The 25,115-nt window shown below is 45.7% G+C and overlaps 2 protein-coding genes across 3 annotated transcripts in view; both read right to left on the reverse strand.

Annotated features, from left to right (window-relative positions):
* Positions 1–124: 124 nt before the first annotated feature.
* Positions 125–7,365, reverse strand: LOC130386349 (zinc finger protein 271-like). Of its 2 annotated transcripts, XR_008896110.1 has the most exons (5): positions 6,305–7,365; positions 5,256–5,533; positions 5,013–5,076; positions 1,055–4,735; positions 125–808 (listed from the first exon to the last, which is right to left on the reverse strand). XR_008896110.1 is itself a non-coding variant. In XM_056595218.1 (4 exons), exons 1-4 carry the CDS (start codon positions 6,591–6,593, stop codon positions 3,960–3,962), a joined length of 1,407 nt encoding a protein of 468 aa, XP_056451193.1. In that variant the 5' UTR covers positions 6,594–7,365; the 3' UTR covers positions 990–3,959. The 2 variants fall into 2 exon arrangements, 1 of the variants encoding a protein (XP_056451193.1); XM_056595218.1 differs by lacking the exon at positions 125–808 and having other exon boundaries at positions 990–4,735.
* Positions 7,366–13,066: 5,701 nt separating this feature from the next.
* The window catches only part of LOC130386033 (uncharacterized), a 41,967-nt gene continuing 29,918 nt past the window's right edge, over positions 13,067–25,115 (reverse strand). The window contains 1 exon segment of the mRNA XM_056594819.1: positions 13,067–15,310. Within this exon segment, the coding sequence (XP_056450794.1) occupies positions 14,725–15,310 (586 nt within the window). The 3' untranslated portion in view covers positions 13,067–14,724.

The following is a 25,115-nucleotide window of genomic DNA, read 5'->3' on the forward strand; positions in this document are numbered from 1 at the left end:
GCTTGAACTCTGGATGTCCCACACTACCGGCCAATCACAGCTCAGCAAGTTGTCGACGTCATCCACGAGGACAACTTCACAACAGCAAGTTCCAAAACAAGCGGACTGGCCCACAAACTCTGAAGAGGTTTTTACAAATAGTGCTGGGATACGGCTGATGGAGTTTTTAAATCTTGTTTTGACATGCTTAAATGTTGGTGGAAAATCATGTTTGACATCTGCAGGCCTCTAAATATTAGTGTAGAAACCAAATTAGAGAGGGGTAGCCACCTGGGAATATGTCTGAAATGAACATGATCAACGGTGTGTCAAGGAGTAAAATGCTTTCTATTTAGTAGGTTGGCTGTTTGTGTAACACATTTGGCTGTGACACATCTGGCTGTGTGTGGAACACACCTGGCTGCCTGTGTGTCTTGGTGGCCTGAGTGCTTGCTTACAGACTCCCAACACCTTATTGAGAGGTGATATGTCAATTTGGCATGTAGGCCTACTGTGTATGAACATATCGATTGTTCAAGACAGTGACACGTGTTGAATCAAAGAAGACACACTTAACTTAAAGAGTGATGGATTTAGATTGTTTAAGCCATTAACGTTATAAATGGTTGAGCTGAATTACCCCTTAGAGTCTATCCTTTCAAACAGAGTCCCCACTACACAAACATACAAATACACAATAGTATAAGGACTGTGAGCCGAAACAGATGAACTCCAGGCGCCTTTCCTCAACAATCTGGAACCACATGACATTCGCTCCATCGAGAATGTCCCAACCGCTCACCACGCAGTAGTGACAGCAACTCACCACCTGGGGGAGACAGCCGATCGGGTAGAGAGGATTGATATGGTGTCCTATCATTTACATTTACATTTAGGGCATTTAGCAGACGCTTTTATCCAAAGCGACTTACATCAGTTAATACACACATTGACACACCGATGGCAGAGTCAACCATGCAAGGCGACAGCAGTTACGGTCAGCAGTTAAGTGTCTTGCTCAGGGACACATCAACACTCAGCTAGGATGAGCTGGGGATCGAACTAGCGAACTTACGCTGTATTGTATTTAACCATGGGGTGCCACCTGTTCAAGTTTGGCTTGTGAAGAGCAGCACACAGAGGCATCTCATGGGGGATGTTTGGTCTGTGGACAACATATTTCACATAGACATGAATATGGGCAGACAGACAAACAAGCAAACAGAAAGGGCGGCCAAAGTACAGGAAGACAGACAGACAGGCAGATAAGGCAGGCTTTTTCTGACGTAGACAGGCATAGAGGAAGGCTAACAGACAGACAGATTTATATCAGCTTGACAGGAAAGGGCCTGGATCCTTCAGAGCGGTTCACTCTGGGCCTCGATGGGCCTTCCTACTCTCCGTGTGCAAGCACCTGCATTCAAATCAAACGCACCCCAAGCCATGCAGGGTTGACGAGTGCATCCCTGTTCCCCACACTGAGTTTCCTAAAGGAAAGACCGTTTTATATGTTGACTGCTTCCAATGTTGTGTTGGTCATACTACAGAATGATTTATTGCTTGTTCAGTGAATAATGCAGAACACTAGGTAATTTTAAAAGAAATAATCACAATCGCAATATTATAATATATATTATGTATTATGAACGTATAAATGATAATAAAAATGTATATATTATTTTTTATTGTACTGTTTATATTTTTGAAGTTACAAATGTCATAATTTGTTCAATGTCTAAAAGAAGATTAACAGTTAGTCTGAAGAAGTTGAAGCATCAGAGAAGAATAATCTGAATAGAAGCACGCGATTCCAAGCTGATCTTAACATTTTAAAATTTGAATGTAGTCTCTCAGGGGAAAATTGTGGAAGGAGCAGGATCCCAAAGTTTGTTGAGAATAAGTACGAAAGAATAAAACTTAAGAAAGACAAAGACAAACTATAATATACAATTATATATTGTATGTAGACAATTGAAAGGGATTTCGATACATTCTCCTTGGACCTAGAGATACCTCCCGCTCCCGTCATCTCTATTTGAAAGGTTTTGTTGCATTTGCATTGCAACTGTAGCCGCGAAGTCTGATACTGAGGCCAGTCCACTGACTTATTTGTTTTGTAGATTCCTTTAACTGTCTTGCAGCCACGTCCACTTCACCCAGTGTACTTAAATTGAACTTGGTCTCTCCTCTGGGCAATCCTAAAATCTCCACGATGGTCACTCCCCCTCACCTTTGTATTAACCCACAATGTGAAATTGCCTACAAGAATCATGTACACCCTTTGTCTCGTTGAATGTATGCTTGGTAACTTTGCTTCCTGTATCTTCCCATGATCATGCTCTAAATTTAACTCAGATATTTGGTATTCCGAAGTGTCCAAAAAACAAGCGACTATTCATCACACACACATAAATTTCAAACAATAAAATCAGAAGGCGAATGAAAAGTGGGAAAGAGTCTTTAAAGGTCCCATGGCATGAAAATGTCACTTTATGAGGTTTTCTAACATTAATATGTCCCCCATTCCCCCAGTGGCTAGAAATGGCGTTAGGTGTAAAACGAGGACTAGCTATCCTGCTCTGCCTTTAAAAAAGACGCGCCGGTTTGGAATTTTCCTCCCTCTGCTTTGCCAGCCAAGAGAATGTGGCCCTCCAATGAGACAATACGACCATGCGAGCACCACGTGTGTGTGTGTGTGTGTGTGAATACACACACTGTAACGCAGGTGTTGTACACTTCTTTGTTATTTGGATAACCGTTCTGTTGGTGTTATGGCACATAACACGTCGGGTTCTCTGACGTCTCTGGTAGTAAGTCTCGTAGTGGGGGTTATATCATCCATGGTTGAGAAGGAATTGGGGGAAAGGAACTTTGGCTTTGACTCCGAGAAGAACTTGATACCACGACATGGAGGAGAAAGGGATTGTTGCCCGCGATTGTCTCCCGCCGGAGCCCCACTGCCCACTGCTTTCTACCGAGGCAGCACGCCTCGGCAGCGGGGCTCCGGCGGGAGTCAATCGCGGGAAACAATCCCTTTCTCCTCCATGACGTGGTTCAGTCTACTTCAGATTGATGTGGAAGTGGAAGAACCAGACGTCAGAGAAACCGATGCAGCCGTTTGAGATTCATAATATCGTCTGGAGGCACACACAGCTTTTGCCCATGATAATATATATTATATGATAGATATCTATGTATAATATGATACTATTTAGATATAGAGCGCCAGGACTCCGGCCGGAGTAGCCGGAGGGTTCTAGAATATTCACAGAACATGAACAAAATCTGTATGCGCCACGCCATTGGGATACATCCACTGTAAACACAATCACTTTTTCCCCTCTTGGCACACTAGTGGCCTTGGGGTGCTCCTGTCTGAACATATGGTCCAGCACTCGCATCAGTTCATTTCTCTTCATCAAAGTTCTTTGTATTTGTAATATGTCCATACCGAATATCCTTTCTAGTTTGTTACAGATGGTTTTGGGCATTCTGCGATCAAATAGCATCTGGTTTTGTAACTGAGTTATCTACACGACAAATGTGGCCGATGTATTTTACTTGTTGTATGTAACAAAAGTCATGCATTGGACAGGTCTTCGTGACGTAACGTAGTCTCTCGTTTGACAGCTTGTAACTCCAGTCCACGAGAGCATGGTAGCGTGGCCGCAAGCTGCTCAAGGCCACACCCCCAGCCTCCACCCTGACCTGCCTCTAAAAAAACGGCACGTTTGTGGAAAACAAATGGTGGGACTGCCTCGTAGTGGCTGTTTTTCTGCACAAAGGCTGAATTTCTTGAACGTCTTCCAGTACTGTATTAGGGGCCCACTAACGCCTATATAAAAGCATCCATAAAGTAACATGCCATGGAACCTTTAATAAAGCAAAAAAATAATGGCGACGATCAAAGCGTCCCGTTGCCCCGTGTCAAAGCTCCCAATTGGCTCTTTGTTTGGGACGCTGAAGCTGGCATTGCACCTTCAGGGCTTCTCCCCGGAGTGAGTACTCATGTGGTACTTCAGAGTGGAGCTCTGTCTGAAGCGCCTCAAGCATTGGTCACAACTGTAGGGCTTCTCCCCGGAGTGAGTCCTCAGGTGGCTCTTCAGAGTGGAAAGCCGTCCGAAGCTCCTCATGCATTGAACACACCTGTAGGGCTTCTCCCCGGAGTGAGTCCTCATGTGGATCTTCATGTTGGAGCTCTTACTGAAGCCTTTACCGCATTGGTCACACCAGTAAGGCTTCTCCCTGGAGTGAGTCCACATGTGGACCTTCAGGTCGGAGCTCTGACTGAAGCGCTTCACGCATTGGTCACAACTGTACGGCTTCTCCCCGGAGTGAGTCCTCATGTGGATCTTCAGGCTGCCTTTCAGTTGGAAGCGCTTCGTGCATTGGTCGCACCCGTACGGCTTCTCGCCATTGTGGAAATGAGAACACACCTCTCCAGACAACACACCGGGCCGGTCCTTGCCGCCGCCCCGATGCCCGGTCAGCTCCTCACGGTGGACCAGCTGCTCGCCGCGCTCCAGGCTCTTTGCCACACTGTGTTCTACGGACAGCGAGCTCAGAGCCTCAGGTCCGGTGAAGAGGTTGTCATGGCCATCAACCGCCAGTGGGTCCTCCCCTTTTCCATAGACACTCAGGATCCTCAGCTCCCCGTTGTGACTTGACATGTGGGAGGAGCCAGGAGCGTCCACATGCAGACTATCTAAGGTGGCGCTGTGCTGTGTGCTGCAGTCTCCAAATTCAGCCCAGCCTTCTGTAGAGGGAAAAATAGACAGAAAGTAATTGTGTTAATTCATTATTTGCACAAAGGAACACAATATACAAAGGGACTCATTTGAGACATAGCACTGCTACGTCTCCCCCTTTTAAAGATGTGGGGAGGTCATAAAGACAAAACCCAGACTCAGTTGTACCCTATCACCTGTTTTACCAATACTGTAGCTTTTCAGCGCAGGTAAAATCTAGTACATTCTCAGTTGATCCAGGTTGTTTTATTGCTTGCTTGCATTCATGCAATGTGTATTACTAACCTACAGCTGGCATGCCCCCACCAATATCCTCTTCATCTTTGATTAAAATGGTGTCTGGGGTCTGCTGCTTTCCACATGAAGGAAACACACACAAGACATAATCTTTTATTAGCACAGAATAGTTTTCAATCCCCGCTAACGACACATTGAATCATAAAGGTGGGTGCTTTCTATGGGTGTGTGTTGGAGTTGTAGCAGAGGAAGCCTCTCTTTTGGATGGTGAATGAGAAGATGATTTCCAACCTGCACAGTCAGCTCCTCACGGTGGACCAGCTCCTCGCCGCGCTCCAGGCTCTTGGCCACGCTGTGGTCTGCAGACAGAGAGTTCAGGGCCTCCAGTTCGGACAAGTTGAAGAGTGTGCCATTGCAGTCCAGCGCCAGTGGGCCCTCCCCTTTTCCATAGACACTCAGGATCCTCAGCTCCTCGCTGTGACTGGACATGTGGGAGGAGCCAGGGGTGTTAAGAGTCTCTGAGATGGCGTCGCGCTGTGTGCTGCGGTCTCCAAAGTCACTGCAGTCATCTGCAGAGAGGGAAATAAAAGGAAAGTAAGTTATTGTTTCGATACATTATTTGCACAAAAAGAGACAGTGTGCTTTTGAACAGGTGAAAGAAACTATTTAAATCGATGTAACATTGACACAGAGGGTTCAAAATGTGTACTAGTGCAGACACCGATTCAGAGTTTGGGAGCCCCCCTCCCTCAACTCAAAGCTCAAGCGGTTGACCAGGTGGAGGACACTGAACGAACACCAGAGCATAATGATACGAGCACAACATGACATGCAAGACAAGCGTCATTATTCTATTTTTGAAATAACAAGCAACAAGGTTTCGTTCCCTGTGAGCTGACAAGCTAACATTTATGAATAACATTAACATGAATGAATTTAGGTTTGAGAATGATAAACCAGCTCGTCTGCCATCATGTGGTATCTTTCTTGAAACCATTCTGGGCACTTGACTGTTTCCATCTTTGAAATGCAACTACCAAGTTTGACTGAAAAGCAAGTACCAAGTTTGACTCATCTTTCAGCACCAAGTTTGGTGCTGAAAGATGAGTGGAATTTCCAACCTTCTTGTGCTTTAGGCCTGATGACGATGATGAGGAATACATTACACCCAAGACCATTAAAAGAGCAGGAAATAGGATTAACGTCATTATTCATTGTTTATTTATTGTTTATAGTCATAGTCAACTTTTTCCAATTACTACAAATGTAACAACTAATAGTGCCCCCTGAACACTTGGGCCCTCTAGTTTTCCACCTACCCTAGCCGGGACACGACTCACCATTTGGTTTGCAGGTGTTGGCTCGAGCCAAAGCCAAACGAATGGCCGCAGACGATGCATTTGATCTCGTTTGAAGCCGCAAAGAAAACAGCTCACTCCTCATCACCTTCATCCTCATCCTCAGCGCTTGGTTTTCTTTCAGGCTCCGAGTTGTTTGTAATCGAAGGGTAGCCGAGCCTTCCGAGAACAGTTGGCTAATTTCTGATACAGCAGCTTTCGCAAGTACGTCAATTATGGACGAAAGCTGTTCTTCCAAAGTTGGGCCGCAGAGTGACATATTTGTTAACATATTTTACTCTGTTGTCGATAAAAACCCAGAATCGGATATTCGGGGGGGAAATAATAAGAGAGGTCGAGAAAGTCTAGGTTTGAAAGATTAAGAATTTATAACCACTTGCATAATGTAACAAAACCTGAAATGGATTGCAAAGATTTCCTGAACATTCATCAGGTATAAACTTAACATTTCAAGCAACTCCGATCACTAATATTTTGTTATTTTCGCCTATTTCAATTCCCAAAAAAATGTGCTTTCGCTGTTTCCCTGAGGCACGAAGAGCCGTACCAGGATGTAAATATTGTTTGCTACATTAGCCTTTATAGCAAACCAGCTTGAAAACAAACATTTACCTTGAATTGCATGCCCCAAAAAACCGTGCAATGCATAAATCGGTGACCGGATTAAAGCAGAAATGTATTCAAGTGTATACGATCATTTCAAATCGACATTAAAATAAACAACGTGGTATAAATGCTAAGAAAATAAATCTAAACTCAATCACTACGGGCGCAGCCATCTTTGTTTATCGCGTCATCCGGTAAACCTCACTGCACTCGGTCTACTCGGCCTAAACATTTATTTAATCATGGGCGAACATACTAGCATAGCCTACACTGATTTAAAACATATATAGAAAATATAGTGACACTTGACCCATTTGCATTAAGCTTTTTATCGTTAGAAAGCCAGTCATATTTTTGAATGCTCTTGCATCATTCCCTCATTTTCCCCTGAGACGGGAGCGGTATCTACTGGTGCGTTCCTGAATCCTCGGACGCCAGCCTTCCGATTTTCATTTCATTCATTTCCGGTCTCGGAGCATTTATAGCGTTCCCGTTCGACTTTGTGATTGTGTCATGGAAATGGCTAGTCATTGTTGCTACATTACCCTGCTTTAATTGACGTAAATTTACGATTTTTGCGTAATTTAAAGCAAAAATTACAGGAAGTGCTTTTTAATGGTGTGTTCCCGAATCCTCGGACGCCAGCCTTCCGAGTCGAAAGTCGGGAGGTCTCCCAGGTTTCTTGCGGCATTTCTCGGAGGCACGCGCGCCCCCTTTTTGTCTTCATCTCACGGGATTCTGAGAGTACACCAAGCCCCCAGGAACAGTGCTTACTTCCACAATCCACCGGTGCTCAGCGGCCAAGCCCGATATTGCAGCTGTTTAATCGGGCTGTGGAAGGGTCCCTGATTCAAGGGGCCCAGATGCAGGGTTCGAGTTGGTGGCAGCCTGTGGGAGCTGAGCTCCCATAGAGAGATGCCTGGCTCCCATGAAAGCAGCAAACTCAAATATCTGTGGGCTCTCTGAAAATACAGCAGCATAATATTTTAATTACAAATAAAGCTATTTTCCCTTCCACATACAGAGTAATATTGACGTTAAGTAAGGGATAATGTATAGAACGCCGGTCATTATCGGGAAAATAAGCCGCAGGGTGAACAGGACACCGAAGCGAAGCAGAGGTGTCTTGCTTCGACCTGAAGCATTAACCCGCTTATTACAGCTACTTGCAAAACAAAATAATAACTTCACATGTTGTGTCTTTTTACAAATTATCCGGGGTTGATAGCTTACCGGGCTGCAGAGGTGTCGAGTAAAGAAGTACAAATACTTTGTTACCTTACTTAAGTAAAAATTTTGGGTATCTATACTTTACTGGAGTAATTATTTTTCAGCCTACTTTTTACTTCTACTCCTTACATTTTCACGCACTCCTTACTTTTTAAAAATGGCCTCGTTACTCCTATTTAATTTCGGCTTGTTTTTATTATTCCGCTCTTTTTAAACCTATCCAGATCATTTGCGCCATCGAATAGAGTGAATTTGATTGGTTGGATGAGAATAGAAACATATACCACTCTGACACCCTATTGGTTTATACGCGTTCCATGGCACCTGCGCATGACCAGAGCCCGTCTACATTCTCTGACATGACATAAATCGCGTCACATTTCAGCTACGAAATAGCAGACGTAGATGAGCGAAATGACCCAACCAAGCACCAGTGAGGAGGTTGGTAGCCAAGAAGACCAGCCAACCATTCTACATCCCTGGCCATACCTGGAAGAATTTTTTGAAATGGTTTGATGCAAGGGTGTCACACAGTGCGATTGCTATGCCAATGCGGTTATAGTTGTTTTGTCTGATTGAGATATGTGACGACTTGGAGCCTGGTAGGCCTATCCTGACATAAAAAACTGGGGTCCAGCAGGAGTACATTGATCGGGCTCCGCTCGCAGCTTCACCTTAGCCCATAAGGCGAAGCCTAGACGGCTACGCCTACAATCATAGAACTAGAGTTATAATAACATAACTATCGTTCTATTTCATGCAGGCTACGCCGTCTAGGCTTCGCCTTATGGGCTAAGGTGAAGCTGCGAGCGGAGCCCGATCAATGTACTCCTGCTGGACCCCAGTCAAACCGACTTAAGTAACCAGAGCACATTAAGACTCAAAAAGCCAAGGAAGTGTAAAACACAACAGCTTAATAAAAAACTAATTCCTCCTAGATCAAGCAAGGCAATGATCAAGAGAGAAAAAAGTGAGTCTGTAAAGACTCCGGCTCTAATCCGTGCTTCATGGAACCCATGAAAAGGAGAAGAAAAACCAGAGCAACACGGTTTCCATTAGGTCCGCTACCACCGGGGGCGGAGCTATGGAATCCGGCTCTCATACTGGCAAACAAAACCACCTGACAATTGGCGGGCCAATAGAAAAAACCCCTAGCCTGTTTTTCACTTGAAAAAAGGTGGGAGAGTAACGCCCCGTGCCCACTACCTCCGTCCGTTGCGTGATCCCCATTTACTTTAATGGGGACGGACGTGCGATGCATTGTGGATCCGTACGTTCCGTTGGAGCCTTCGGCTCAGTCAAGAAGTTGAAAAATGTTCAACTTTTTCGGCAGCGACGGATCCGTCATCCAATCAGATCGCGTATGCAAATGTAAGCACTGTGACGCGACTCGGGCTCTGACGATACTGGAAAGCGGGAAAGCGGGCCATCTTGCATCGCAACAAGCAGGAAGTAGCGGGAAGAACCCGGCGAAGCGATTTGATTGGCTGACGGATGCCTCTGCAAAGACTACTCCCCCATCAGTCAGCAACGCCTTCCCACCTCCGTTGACTGAAGGAGGTAGTGGGCACGGGGCGTAAGACTGGTAGTCAAGTCCAACTCGCCAGCTGGCGAGAGGAAATCCAACCACTCCGCTTTAAAGAACATGTCTATATTCTTAAGCCGTAAAAGGGTTCCCGGACTCCAGCACAGAGTTGCCGAGTGAGCCCCTGGACATGTCTAACATGTAAAAACGGGCAAAGGGGCCGGGGGAAGAACAAGACGCAGCCGTGCAGATGTCTTCCACCGAACCGCCCTTGAGTAGAGCCATTGAAGCGGCCACGCTCCGTGTGGAGTGAGCTTTAACGCCCAACGGTGGCGCCAAGCCCTGCCGAGAGTAGGCTAAGCAAACACCCTCACATACCCAGCGAGAAAACCGCTGCTTAGAGAGAGCGCGGCCCCTGCTAGCGTCGCTATAACACACAAACAACTGTTGTGTGGAGCGGAACGCGGCCGAGCGATTCACGTACATAGCCAATGCCCGAACCGGGCACAGGAGATGCAACTCCGCCTCCGCCTCACTAGAATGAGGCGGGGGGTGAAAAGCCTTAAGCACAATATCCCTCGACCGAAAATAACTATTAATGTTCTTCGGGAGGAACGCAGGATTAGGTCTGAGCAACGCGAAGGAGCTGTCCTCGTTTAGCAACAAGCAACTCGGGCTGACAGACAGCGGTTAGCTCACCGGCCCGCTTGGCAGAAACCAAAGCCAACAAGAGCGCCGTCTTAAAGGACAGGGCATCCAAAGGGGCCTGAGAAAGAGGCTCGAAAGGATCCCTGGACAATCCGCGCAACACGGTGGGTAGATCCCAGCGTGGTGTAAGCACGCGTGAAACAGGCCTAACCCGTCTAGCCCCACGCAAGAATCTCTTGACCAGTGGATGGCTGAAGAGCAGTCCACCATTACAGCCTGCATGGCCAGCCGAAACGGTTGCCGCATAGACCTCGGTAGTGGAGAAGGCCAAACCTTTCTCCAATAAGTTTTGCAGAAACGAAAGCATGCTTCCAACCTCGCATTGAGATGGGACAGTGTGGTTCCTCTCACACCAATTAGAGAAGGCGCACCACTTCGCCGCATAGAGGGAAGAAGTAGAAGGCGCACGAGCACTCTGAATAGTGTTGATAACCGTCTCAGGCAAACCTTTGCCCTGCAGGATCAACCTCTCAGGAGCCAAACCAACAGCCGTCCCGAGACATCGGGCGGGTGGTGCACCGTCCCGTGGGCCTGTGAAAGCGCATCCGGCCTGAACGGTTCCGGCCACGGCGCCGACCGTGAGAGCGCGGCCAGCTCTGGTAACCACAGAGCTGAACGGTTCTCCGGGGCCACTATTATCAGGGACAGTCTCTCCTGTATGACCCGTTCCAGAAGAGGAAGGATCAGCTGGAACGGGGGAAACGCATACAAGAGAGCCCGCGGCCAAGGTGTGTGTGCCAACGCATCTACCCCCCAGGCAAAGCCGAGAAACTTCCTGTGCGCCTGCCGAACAGGGACGTGGAAGTAAGCATCCTTGAGATCCAGGGATGTGAACCAATCGCCCTCTCTCACACACCGGAACGCTCCGACAGAGAGCATTCGGAACTTCCTCGTGGCAACGAATCTGTTGAACACGGGAAGATCCAGAATAGGTCTCTTTTCCCCTGACTTCTTGGAAACCAGGAAGTAGCTGGAATAAAACCCTAGGTGAGACTCGTGGGGGGGAACGACAGTGATGGCCCCCTTCACAAAGAGACGTGCCACCTCTGCTGCCAGAGCCGTGCTCGCAGCCGGGTCCCGTAGCGTGGTCTCCACCAACCCCATTAAGGGTGGGGGACGACGCTTGAACTGCATGGGATGGCCCCATCTCAACGTGGTGTCCAACCACGATGGTAGAACGCACCGCTCTTGCCAACACGCATAGCGGTCGGAGAGAGGGCGAGTCGACAGCTGAGGAAGACCGTCCAGGAATAACCCGTATTCTTTGGCCCCTACCGCCTCCACACTGCGTGTGAACCAAGGGGGGCTTCCCATGAAAGGGAGGAGGCTCAGCGAGCGTAGGAGACGTACCAGAACCAGCCGCTGTAAAAACAACGAGCTGTCTAGACGTCGCGCTCGTGCCCGCTGAACAGGGAGCGAGCCGTCCGGCCGCCGCACCTGTGCGCACGCGCTGTCTGCAGGCTGTAGCCACAGCGCGTGGACCCGTCTCCTCACCTCCCACAAACCGTTGAAGGGAGGTAGAGGGGATAATGTGGGGAACCAGGAGACCGGTACAAGCGGCGTATCCACGGCCTCGGGCAACGAGTCTCTGAACCGTCCACGAGGCTCCAAGGGACGCCGCTTCTTAGAAGCAGGTGAACCAGAGGCCATGTGAACACGCCGTCCGACCGCCACCCTACAGCCACCGGGCTGAGGGGGAAAGAGGCAACATGGAGGAACGCACCACAAGCGTAGGACGCAGGTGGCCTGAGGAATATCGCTCTTTAGGTACCATGCACTGCCGTTCGGCCGAACAGTCTTTACTTTTTTCTTTAATTGGGCAGGAAAAAGTAGGAGCAAGCTTCCGGAACTTCCCGGTCCGTGGCGCTGCTCTCCCCGTCTGCGGCGGCTGCTGCTGCGGAACCGGGGCTGGAGTCGGAGGCGGCCCCCTGGAACTCTGGGACCGGCCTGGACCCCGCTTCCGCCCGGCCTGCTTGTGGGAGGAGCCTGTGAGAATCGCCCCGAACCGGGAACGATTCTCACGGACAGACTGCTGGTGCGCGAGCACCTCGGAGAACCGGGGACCAAATAGGCCATCCGGCGCTAGTAGACCCTGGACGAGGCTGGCCCGCTCTCGTTCCGGCACTGCAGTGTGGGAGAGCCATATGACCCTTTGAATCATGGTAGCCCACGCCATATGCCGGTGATATCAAACCTGCTGCCAACTTTTACCCCCAAAAAACAAGATAAATGGTAGTTTATATTTCAACAGTTAAATTTGTTTTGGAAACAGTGATGTTATCCTGCTTTTCACAGCGTCTCAAAACAATACGATGCGCATTTTGCAGGCAGGCAAATGTGAAAGGTCCCGTTGATAGCCTATGACGTCACCTACTTGCAGCGCAGGTAGATGAGGCTACCAACTTTACTTCTATATTGTTACTTTTAGACCTTTTTTATCTCGAATAATTGATTCACATGTCGATTTTAAATATTCATGTAGAATTTTACAAAGCCTTGATCATTTAAATGTCCACTCAAAAGGGAACTTTGGACATTCAGAGGCAAAGGGCAGTTCTCAGGCACCCATAGCACCCCCCCCCCCGCCCCGAATTACCTTCCGCACCTGATCAGACCCGCTATAAATTGATACCGACACCTGACCCGCACTCGAAGGAAGATATAAGATGGAACGCTGAGGAATTACACTATCTGGTGTTTGGCATGGTGCTTTAGATTGCTGTGCAAAAAAAGCACATCATCCACTGTGGACGGTTTTAGTTGAATCCTCCGCTCCTCAATTAGGCTACATATCCAGAACCGGAGAGAAGTCTCGCTCGCAATCGCAAAACCCGCGACCAACCCACGCTGTTAAGGCGTCCGACCCAACCCAAACCCGTGTCCGACACAGTAGCCTATTCTTTTTCAACCGTTTAATCCAAATTGTGCGGGTCACCAGTCGGGTACCCGAACACGTGCAGGACTCTGGCCGAGATAACCCACACTATGAGTCTTTACTTGTTGTGGAAGTAGGCTACCAGAGACGTCCCATACAGTCTTTAATTCATAATATCCTCTGGAGGCGCACACAGCTTTTGGCCATGATATTATAGATAATATTATATAGATACCTATATATTGTATAATATATTATTTAGATATAGAGCTCCGGGAGTCCGCATCAATCACTTCTCCTCCATGCTAGCTTGGCTATTGCCAGAAGATCAATCGTAGATTGCACGTTGGTCTGGGGAAGCTACCGTAATTTTCTTCAGCACAAGAGGCGTGATCAATAGGCCTATTTCAAATTACTCTGTACACAACTGGTTGCTTGCTGTCGCTTCCCTGTCATCATTGTTTTAAACAAGCCAATGGCACGCCAGGGGGAAAAGCCAACTTGGTGATTTGCTCCCGCAAAAACATATCAGAAGTAGGTCTCGGGAAACCGGGCCCTGGGCTATTGACAATTTCCATCTTCGAAATGCAAGTTTGACTTGTGGTTCATCAGGGCTCTAGTCATGTTTTGCAGAGAGCATAAAGCGTTATAGCAAAGGTAGAATCTATTCATTTAAATCAAATATTGGGGAGTCCGAGGTGTGATTCATGACACAGACATCAATTATGGCGAATGAAAAGTTGGAAAGCGTCTTTAATAAAGCGGGAAAAAAAAACGACAGTCATTTCAATGTCTAGAGCAGGGATGGGCAACTTTCATGATAAAGAGGGCCACATTTTTCATCATAACCATCAGAGGGCCACATGACTGCACACTTCAACTAAACGTGAGCTGAGAGAAGCTACACAATTTTGAATTTGGTTGATTGATTTCCTGTATTCTGGTGCATTTTGGGGATGGCCACTACCTAAAAAATCTTCCAGAATCATAACCTATGTACGGTATGTTAATTGAACCAACATACATTCATTTAATGTTTTCCATGCTCTAACAGCCACATGAATGGTCAGTATTTTTATCAGTGCAAAGGGCTCACATACATCATCATTCAATGAAGTCAAAAAATCAAAAACAGTGGCCCACATTAAGTGCAACAACTCAATGAACTCAAACCCAACAAGCAGTTGCAGTAGTTGTAGTGGCGACTTAAGTGGATATCTTTAATGACTGATATCGCTTCTAAGCAAACTAGACGCATGGGTTTGCCTTCGAATTCTATGAATTCTTCTCATCTTTCTTGACCGAGTTTTCTGTAACTCGATCAATTATTATTATTCTTTTTTTTATAGAAAGTAGATAGAGGTTAGAGGATAGAGGTTTCAATCAAAGCGCCCATTGCCCTGTGTCAAAGCACCGCATTGCCTCGTTGTTTGGGTCGCTGAAGCTGGCGTTGCACATTCAGGGCTTCTCCCCGGAGTGAGTCTTCATGTGGTACTTCAGAGTGGAGCTCCGTCTAAAGCGCCTTGAGCATTGGTCACACCTGTAAGGCTTCTCCCCGGAGTGAGTCCTCATGTGGACCTTCAGGTCGGAGGTCTGACTGAAGCTCTTCACGCATTGGTCACACCTGTAGGGCTTCTCCCCGGAGTGAGTCCTCATGTGGATCTTCAGGTGAGAGCTCTGACTGAAGCGCTTCACGCATTGGTCACAACTGTAGGGCTTCTCCCCGGAGTGAGTCCTCATGTGGATCTTCAGGTGGCCTTTCAGTTGGAAGCGCCTTGAGCATTGGTCACACCTGTATGGCTTCTCCCCGGAGTGAATCTTCATGTGGCTCTTCAGGTAAGAGCTCGTACTGAAGTGCTTCAAGCATTGGTCACACCTGTAAGGCTTCTCCCCGGAGTGAGTCCTCATGTGGACCTTCAGGTCGGAGGTCTGACTGAAGCTTTTCACGCATTGGTCACACCTGTAGGGCTTCTCCCCGGAGTGAGTCCTCATGTGGATCTTCAGTTGAGAGCTCTGACTGAAGCGCTTCACGCATTGGTCACAACTGTACGGCTTCTCCCCGGAGTGAGTCCTCATGTGGATCTTCAGGCTGCCTTTCAGTTGGAAGCGCTTCGTGCATTGGTCGCACCCGTACGGCTTCTCGCCATTGTGGAAATGACAACACACCTCTCCAGACAACACACCGGGCCGGTCCTTGCCGCCGCCCTGATGCCCAGTCAGCTCCTCATGGTGGACCAGCTGCTCGCCGCGCTCCAGGCTCTTTGCCACGCTGTGTTCTACGGACAGCGAGCTCAGAGCCTCAGGTCCGAACGCGGTGAAGAGGTTGTCATGGCCATCAACCGCCAGTGGGTCCTCCCCTTTTCCAAAGACACTCAAGATCCGCAGCTCCATATTGTCACTTGACATGTGGGAGGAGCCAGGAGCGTCCACATGCAGACTATCTAAGGTGGCGCTGTGCTGTGTGCTGCAGTCTCCAAATTCAGCGCAGTTTTCTGTAGAGGGAAAAATAGACAGAAAGTATTTGTGTTAATTCATTATTTGCACAAAGGGATACAGTATGTATCCCTTTGAGACATAGCACTGCTACGTCTCCCCTTTTTTGAAGATGTGGGGAGGTCCTAAAGACAAAACCCAGACTATCTGTTGTACCCTATCACCTGTTTTACCAATACTATAGCTTTTCAGCGCAGGTAAAATCTAGTACATTCTCAGTTGATCCAGGTTGTGTTATTGCTTGCTTGCATTTATGCAATGTGTATTACTAACCTACAGCGGGCATGCCCCCACCAATATCCTCTTCATCTTTGATTAAAATGGTGTCTGGGGTCTGCTGCTTTCCACACAAAGAAGGAAACACACACAAGACATAATCTTTTATTAGCACAGAATAGTTGTCAATCCCCGCTAACGACACATTGAATCATAAAGGTGGGTGCTTTCTATGGGTGTGTGTTGGAGTTGTAGCAGAGGAAGCCTCTCTTTTGGATGGTGAATGAGAAGATAAATTCAAACCTGAACCGTCAGCTCCTCACGGTGGACCAGCTCCTTGCCGCGCTCTAGGCTCTTGGCCACGCTGTGGTCTGCAGACAGAGAGTTCAGGGCCTCCAGTTCGGACAAGTTGAAGAGTGTGCCATTGCCGTCCAGCGCCAGTGGGCCCTCCCCTTTTCCATAGACGCTCAGGATCCTCAGCTCCTCGCTGTGACTGGACATGTGGGAGGAGCCAGGGGTGTTAAGAGTCTCTGAGATGGCGTCGCGCTGTGTGCTGCGGTCTCCAAAGTCACTGCAGTCATCTGCAGAGAGGGAAATAAACGGAAAGGAAGTTATGCTTCGATACATTAGTTGCACAAAAAGAGACAGTGTGCATTTGAACAGGTGAAAGAAACTATTTAAATCGATGTAACATTGACACAGAGGGTTCAAAATGTGTACTAGTGCAGACACCGATTCAGAGTTCGGGAGACCCCTCCCTGAACTCAAAGCTCAAGCGGTTGACCAGGTGGAGGACACTGAACGAACACCAGAGCATAATGATACGAGCACAACATGACATGCAAGACAAGCGTCATTATTCTATTTTTGAAATAACAAGCAACAAGGATTTGTTCCCTGTGAGCAGATCAGCTAACATTAATGAATAACAATAACCTGAATGAATTTAGGTTTGAGAATGATAAACCAGCTCGTCTACCATCATGTGGTATCTGTCTTGAAACCATTCTGGGCACTTGACTGTTTCCATCTTTGAAATGCAACCAAGTTTGACTGAAATGCAACTACCAAGTTTGACTGAAATGCAACCACCAAGTTTGACTCATCTTTCAGCACCAAGTTTGGTGCTGAAAGATGAGTGGAATTTCCAACCGCCTTGTACTTCAGGCCTGATGACGATGATGAGGAATACATTACACCCAAGACCATTAAAAGAGCAGGAAATGGGATTAGCGTCATTATTCATTGTTTATTTATGGTTTATAGTCAGTCAACTTTTTCCAATTACTACAAATTTAACAACTAATAGTACCCCCTGAACACTTGGGCCCTCTAGTTTTCCACCTACCCTAGCCGGGACACAACTCACCATTTCCCAGTGATTTCATCTCTGGTTTGCAGGTGTTGGCTCGAGCCAGGGCCAAACGAATGGCCGCACACGATCCATTTGATCTCGTTTGAAGCCGCAAAGAAAACAGCTCACTCCTCATCACCTTCATCTTCATCCTCAGCGCTTGGTTTTCTTTCAGGCTCCGAGTTATTTGTAATCGAAGGGTAGCCGAGCCTTCCGAGAACAGTTTGCTAATTTCTGATACAGCAGCTTTCGCAAGTACGTCCATTATGGACGAAAGCTGTTCTTCCAAAGTTGGGCCGCAGAGTGACATATTTGTTAACATATTTTACTCTGTTGTCGATAAAAACTCAGAATCGGATATTCGGGGGGAAATAATAAGAGAGGTCGAGAAAGTCTAGGTTTGAAAGATTAAGAATTTATAACCACTTGCATAATGTAACAAAACCTGAAATGGATTGCAAAGATTTCCTGAACATTCATCAGGTATAAACTTAACATTAGAAGTAACTCCGATCACTAATATTTTGTTATTTTCGCCTATTTCAATTCCCCCAAAAAAGTGCTTTCGCTGTTTCCCTGAGGCACGAAGAGCCGTACCAGGATGTAAATATTGTTTGCTACATTAGCCTTTATAGCAAACCAGCTTGAAAACAAACATTTACCTTGAATTGCATGCCCCAAAAGACCGTGCAATGCATAAATCGGTGACCGGATTAAAGCAGAAATGTATTCAAGTGTATACGATCATTTCAAATCGACATTAAAATAAACAACGTGGTATAAATGCTAAGAAAATAAATCTAAACTCAATCACTACGGGCGCAACCATCTTTGTTTATCGCGTCATCCGGTAAACCTCACTGCAATCGGTCTACTCGGCCTAAACATTTATTTAATCATGGGCGAACATACTAGCATAGCCTACACTGATTTAAACCATGTATAGAAAATATAGTGACACTTCACCCATTTGCATTAAGCTTTTTATCGTTAGAACTCCATTCATATTTTTGAATGCTCTTGCATCATTCCCTCATTTTCCCCTGAGACTGGAGCGGTATCTACTGGTGCATTCCTGAATCCTCGGACGCCAGCCTTCCGAGTTTCATTTCATTCATCTTCTTCTTCTTCTTCTTCTTCTTCTTCTTCTTGGGGTTTTTCGGCGGTGGCATCCACAACTTGGTGCATTACCGCCCTCTTCTGATCCAGTTAATGAATCAAAAACAAAAATATCCAAACACTCACTCATTCACACCTTCTTTCTACTCTATATCCTACCATATAACCCTGTTTCTCTCAAAAAGCCAAACAATACTTTTATACAATTCCTCTTCATTAAACTTCATTAAAAGTATAGTATAAATATGCTACCCAATTCTCTCAATTGATTTTTCATACTTTCCCTCTCCATCCCATAACCACTACAGTTCATTAAAACATGTTCCACTGTCTCCTCTACCTGGCACCCCTCACATAATCCAGCGTGGTGTTTTCCCATCAAATTCATTGTTTTATTTAGTGCACTGTGCCCCAACCTTAACCTAATCAAAATTTGTTCATCCTTCCTCTGACCACTATACCTTATTTTAACATTAACACTTTTTTGAATATTATATTCAAAAGAAATATTATATTCTCCCTTTCTCCTCACTGTCCCATTTGTCTTGCCACATCTTGTTAACTTTCCCCCATATCAGGCTTTTAACTTCTGCCTTACTTAAACTGATATTCATTTCTACTTTTTCCTTCTCCAATGCCTTCTTCGCCATCTTATCGGCTTTCTCATTTCCCTTCACCCCTACATGAGCTGGAACCCATAAAAAATGTATTTGCCTCCCCTGCTGAACGATTCTCGTAATCGACTGTAGCACTTCATACAACAAACCTTGGCGACTACTTGAATAAAAAGACCTCATACTTGCCAAAACTGATGCTGAATCTGTACAGATCACAATTTTTCCAACTGAACTTGATTCCACCCATTTTAAAGCGACCAGCACCCCCAACATCTCCACTGTATAAACGCTTAAATTATCTGATGTTCTTCTATTAAACTCTATTCTTTTTGATGGAACAACTACTCCAAACCCTGTCGCTCCTGTCTCAGGTTGTTTGGCACCATCTGTAAAAACATGAACATACTCACTGTACTCTATAAGAAGATGAATATTAAAAACACTAGCCAGGTCTATCTGTTCTCTCTCTCTCTCTTCTTTATACCCAACACAAACCAGTCCACCTCTGGCCACACCATCCTCCATGGCGGCATTAATGGATATACCACTGTTGGACTAAGCTTCAATTCACCCACACCAAACTCTTTCGCTATATCATTCCCCACCCGACCAAAATGATTCCTCTCAAACTTCCCATAAACCCAGTACTCTTTCAACACTCCTTTTGTGGGGTGAGACTCACTGTGCCCTCGCAGATTAGCCCAATAGTTCCCCATCAAATGTTTCCTTCTCAACTCCAGTGGCATTTCACCCATTTCTACCTGCAGGGCAGGCACTGGTGATGATTTAAAAGCCCCACTGCATACCCTTAATGCCTTAGCCTGAATCACGTCCAGCTTTCTCAAGAGAGACACTGCGGCTGACCCATACACTATACACCCATAATCAAACACAGATCTAATCATAGCTACATATATCTTTAAAGCTGAACAGCTCGCTCCCCAATCCCTACCAGTCAAACATCTCATCACATTTATTACCTTTTTGCATTTATCCTCAATCTTCCTAATATGGTCTGCCCACGTTACCCTAGAATCAAAAATAACTCCCAAATATTTAAATGAGCCAACTCTTTCCAACTCTTTCCCATACATCCTCAATATCATCCCATCCTCAATTATTTTCCTAGTGAAAAATACAGTTTGCGTTTTCTCTACCGAAAATCTGCACCCCCAGTCAAATCCCCACTCTGTCACCCCATCAATTGCAGACTGGACTTTACTAATAATATGCATCACATTTCTTCCACTTTTCCACAAAGCCCCATCGTCTGCAAACAGAGAACTTCCTATATCCTCTGGTACCTTTGAAAAAACATCATTTATCATGATTATAAACAATAAAGGACTAATTACACTTCCTTGGGGAGTGCCATTCCCCACCATATACTTATTTGACAATTCAGACCCAATCCGGACTTGTATTTTTCTGTCAAACAAAAAATTCTTTATCCAGTTAAAATCCCTTCCACCTACCCCCATCTTATACAACTTAATTAACAAACCTTCCCTCCACATCATGTCATATGTTTTTTCGATATCAAAAAACACTACCACCACTGACTCTTTGTTTGCCTGTGCTTTCCGTGTCTCATTTTCAAGCCTTACCACTGCATCCATTGTATGTCTCCCTTTTCTGAAACCACTTTGACAACTTGTCAACAACCCTTTCTTCTCAAGCTCATACGTTAACCTTTCTGTCACCAATCTCTCCATTATTTTACATATGTTAGACGTTAATGCTATTGGCCTATAACTAGAAGGTTTACCTGGATCTTTCCCTGGTTTCCTAATCGGAATCACCACCGCTTCCTTCCATACACTTGGTAACTTTCCCTCCTCCCATACTCTATTATATAGTTCTAACAATTTTTCCATTCCTCTTTCTCCTAGATGTTTTAACATTACATAGCTCACCTGATCTCCCCCTGGAGCTGAGGGCTTTGCTTTTTTAATTGCTCTCACAAGCTCTGCCATTGTAAATCCATCATCTATTTTCTCCCTAGTATCTACCCTCCTAACTAGCACATCAGGATAATTACTCAAAGTAACTTCTCTTCTCCTTCTCCCTTCCACTGTCAACTGATCAACACTATGCACCTTAGCAAAAGATTTGGCCATCAAATCAGCCTTATCTTTATCACGTATAGCAGTTTGCTCCTCTAACGTAATCACTGGGTACTCCCACTCTCTTCTATCTCCTCCCATCTTCCTTATCATTCCCCACACTTCTACCGGTGTTGTTCTTCCTATCTTACCACAAAACTGTCTCCAGCTTACCCTCTGTGTTCTCTTTGTAACTCTCTTTACCAGTGCCTGTGCCCTCTGATACTCCACCAAACTTTGTGTATTATGCTCTCTTTTGACTTTCCTAAATGCTTTGTTTCGGGCTTTAACTGCCTTGGAACACTCCTCTGTCCACCAAGGAACTAACTTCCTATCCCTTCTATTTTTACTTCTTGGAATAGATTTACTTGCTGCAGCAATAATTGCTGATGTAACACTGTTATTTACTGTATCTATATCTCCACTAGTAACAACTGAAACCATAACTTCTTCACTGACCAACTTAAATATACCCCAATCTGCTTTACTATACACCCATTTCTGAATTCCATTTCCAACAATCACTTCTCCTCTTCCTCCTACTGAACAAAGTAACACATAGTGGTCACTACCTAAAGATTTACCTGTCAAAACCTCCCAGTTACTGATCCCTGCCAAACTTACTGACACCAACGTCAGATCCAACACTGACTCATTACTTGTTCTTATATCCATCCTTGTCCCCCTCCCATCATTCAAACAAACAAGATTATTGTCCTCCATTAACTCTTCAATCACTTTCCCATTCGTGTCTGTATGATTCCCTCCCCACATTGTGTTATGAGCATTGAAGTCTGCACACCATATTATCCTGTGTCTTTCTATACCTTTAATCCTAACTAGTTTATCATTCTCCAACCTTTGACATGGATTATAGTAATTAACAACAACAAACTCCTCTCCCCCCTCCCATACCTCCACCACTATATACTCTTGTTCCGTTCCAATATCTAATACCCTGTATGATATACCTTGCTTGATAAATGTTACACACCCTCCACCAACCCCTTCACCTTCACTCCTGTCTCTTCTTATACCTACATATCCATAGATAACAAAATCTAACACTGGTTTCAAAAACGTTTCTTGAATGCATATTACTTGTGGTTTTTCTTTCATTTGACTTAAAAAATATTTAAACTCCCGGCCATTTGCCACCAAGCTCCTAGCATTCCACTGTAGAATTTTCACCATGGTTATGATGTTTTCTCACCGGCTCCTGACTACTCTGTGTATTTATCTCGGCTACCAAAGCCTCCCATTTTAACCCTTCCATCCCCAAATAACCCTTGGCTGCCTTAGCTATTATCTGTATGCTCGTTGTCTTTGATGTGGAGTCTCTAGTGGAGTTTATCACTGCTGCAACAAAAATCACCACCTGCTTCTTATCTACCCACACTTTATTCCTATCTTGCTTCTCTCCCACCGACTCCCTTGTCACTTCCCTTCCACCTCCCCAGGCTGCTACCAACCCCTGACTCTTAGCACCTTGCCTCTGTTTTACCACTTTCACTGCCTCTGCATAGGTCACTTTGTCCAACACTTTTACCTTCTGAACTGCAACTTCCTCTTTCATTATTTCACAGCCTCCAAATGTGACGACATGTTCACCCCCACAACTACAACATTTTAACTTGGCCCCCTCACACTTCCCATACTCATGATCCCCTGAGCATTTCGCACACCTCCTCTTTTCCTTACAGATTTTAGCGATGTGCCCAAATCGTTGACACTGAAAGCTCCTCATTGGCTTAGGTATGCAAGCCCTCACATAGAAACACAGGAACCCTAGAAATACTCTATCTGGTAATACATCTCCTTTAAGCTCCACCAATACAGATTCACTCATTTCCTTTTCAGGGCCCCTTGTCATCCTCTTAATACTAATCACTTCTATGCCTTTGGCCACCAAGTTCTCTTTAATCTCCTGCTCCTCAATATCCAGAGAGATTCCTGTTATCACCCCTTTGCAACGTTTCTCTCTCTGCAATCCAACCTGCACCACCTTCACCACTTTGTTAACACCAACCATTGTTAGATTCTTTGTCAGAACTACCTGAAGCTCATCCGAGCAACCAATCAACAGATTTCCATCGCCTAAAACCCTGGCAAACTTTATATCACCGCACTTTCCTGTCAACTCCTTTGTTAGCTTTAACGGGTTCATTTTTCCTATACCTCCCTCCTCAGCAAACCGGACTATCATTTTGACATCTACCTTTTTCTCAACTCCCTCCTCCTCACTTGAGTCACTCACCATCTCCGTTTCGATACCATCTACTATTAAATGTTCTCGCTCTTTTAACATCTTTTCCTTCTCTTCCCTGAATCTCCTCTTCTCTTCCTTCCTCGCTACTACTACTGCCTCTTCCCCTACACTGCCCCTTTTCTCCTACCTCCCTTTCTTCCCTCCCCCTACCTTTACTCCATTTGGTCATCCTATACACTAGACAGAAAAGACGGGGAAAATTATAAAAGAGAAAGAAAAGAAACGGGCACCTTTCCGGACCTATACAGGTCGTCGGTCGGAACCCGCCTCTAGAACACCACCTAACTCTAACCCCCACCAAGTGATACCCTTTTCCTTTATTACCTATGAACCACAATCACACAAGTGCAACAAAAAAGCTCAAAAAAGTTTGTCTCTACAACCGGAGCAGCAGCTTCTCGAGCAGTGACCTACCGCGTTCCCTCGCACACCTCCACTCCTCTCGCAATCACGTGCATCCAATCACGGGCCAGCCAGGACAACCTCTACCGGCCTCCATTTCATTCATTTCCGGTCTCGGAGCATTTATAGCGTTCCCGTTCGACTTTGTGATTGTGTCATGGAAATGGCTAGTCATTGTTTGTTTTTTTTACTCGTCGTTACATCTTAAATTCCTGCAGCTAAGCTTGGATACATACATTTACATTCCCCATAAAGGCTTTTGATAACATGCCTTTGAAGTTAGACTTTTTGCATCATTCCAATACTTCATCTTATCCTCCACTCCTTGAAACACAAGTTAATGCTCAGTAGTACACATATGGTTCTTTAATGTATTTGTATTGTACTAATGTGTGTTCATTTTCAATGGGCATAAATGTGTCTGAAACAGGTGCATCCCAATTTTTTCAACATTAACATTATAGTCATTAGATGGCCTTAGAAAAATAATATTGGGGGGGAAGTGGGGCAGTGTGCTATAGAGGTGTGCTGTGTGTGTGTGTGTGTGTGTGTGTGTGTGTGTGTGTCACTAATTCAAGGATGGGATAAATGCAGAGACCAAATTCCTTGTATTTGTGGGCATACTTGGCAAAAAGCTGATTGTATTTCTATAGGCCCCTGTGGCACGGCCAAAGCTTTTGTCCTTAATGGCATTTATTCCCCCCTCGCATTACTTTTACTTTAATATTTTAAGTAGTTTTGAAACCAGTACTTTTATACTTTTACTGAAATAAAAAGCTTGAGTTGATACTTCAACTTCTACAGAAGTATTTTCAAATAGTATCTATACTTCTACTTGAGTAATGACTGTGAATACTTTGGACACGGTGCCTCTGCCGGGCTGCTTGCCGAGTGATTCAGTAACGGGCTGAGGGCGGTCCTGCGTTCCTGGCGGGTGCCGGGGGGGCCACGGGCTCTCGTGGGCCGTTTGAGCCGGCCGGCCAATTATGGAAAATATCAGAATTTATACCAGTTATGGGTCTCTATATCACAGTCATGGTTACCCTCAACTAGTGCTGTCAGTTAAACGCGTCATTAACGGCGTTAACGCAAACCAATTTTAACGGCGTTAATTTTTTTATTTACTGGTTGCTTGCCGTCGCTTCCCTGTCGTTATTGTGTTAAACAAGCCAATAGCACGCCAGGGGGAAAAGCCAACTTGGTGATTTGCTCCTGCAAAAACATATCGGAAGTAGGTCTCAGGAAAACGGGCCCTGGGCTATTGACGATTTCCA

Source organism: Gadus chalcogrammus, chromosome 7, assembly GCF_026213295.1.
Source record: "Gadus chalcogrammus isolate NIFS_2021 chromosome 7, NIFS_Gcha_1.0, whole genome shotgun sequence".
NCBI lineage: Eukaryota > Metazoa > Chordata > Actinopteri > Gadiformes > Gadidae > Gadus > Gadus chalcogrammus.

Bases quoted from the DNA above. Each gene is read 5' to 3' on its own strand.
- LOC130386349 (XM_056595218.1), bottom strand. From the start codon at position 6,593: ATGTTAACAAATATGTCACTCTGCGGCCCAACTTTGGAAGAACAGCTT. The intron at 5,534-6,304 runs GTGAGTCGTGTC...CCCTCTCTGCAG, and splicing joins CAACACCTGCAAACCAAATG to ATGACTGCAGTGACTTTGGA. The intron at 5,077-5,255 runs GTTGGAAATCAT...TGTGGAAAGCAG, and splicing joins GTGAGGAGCTGACTGTGCAG to CAGACCCCAGACACCATTTT.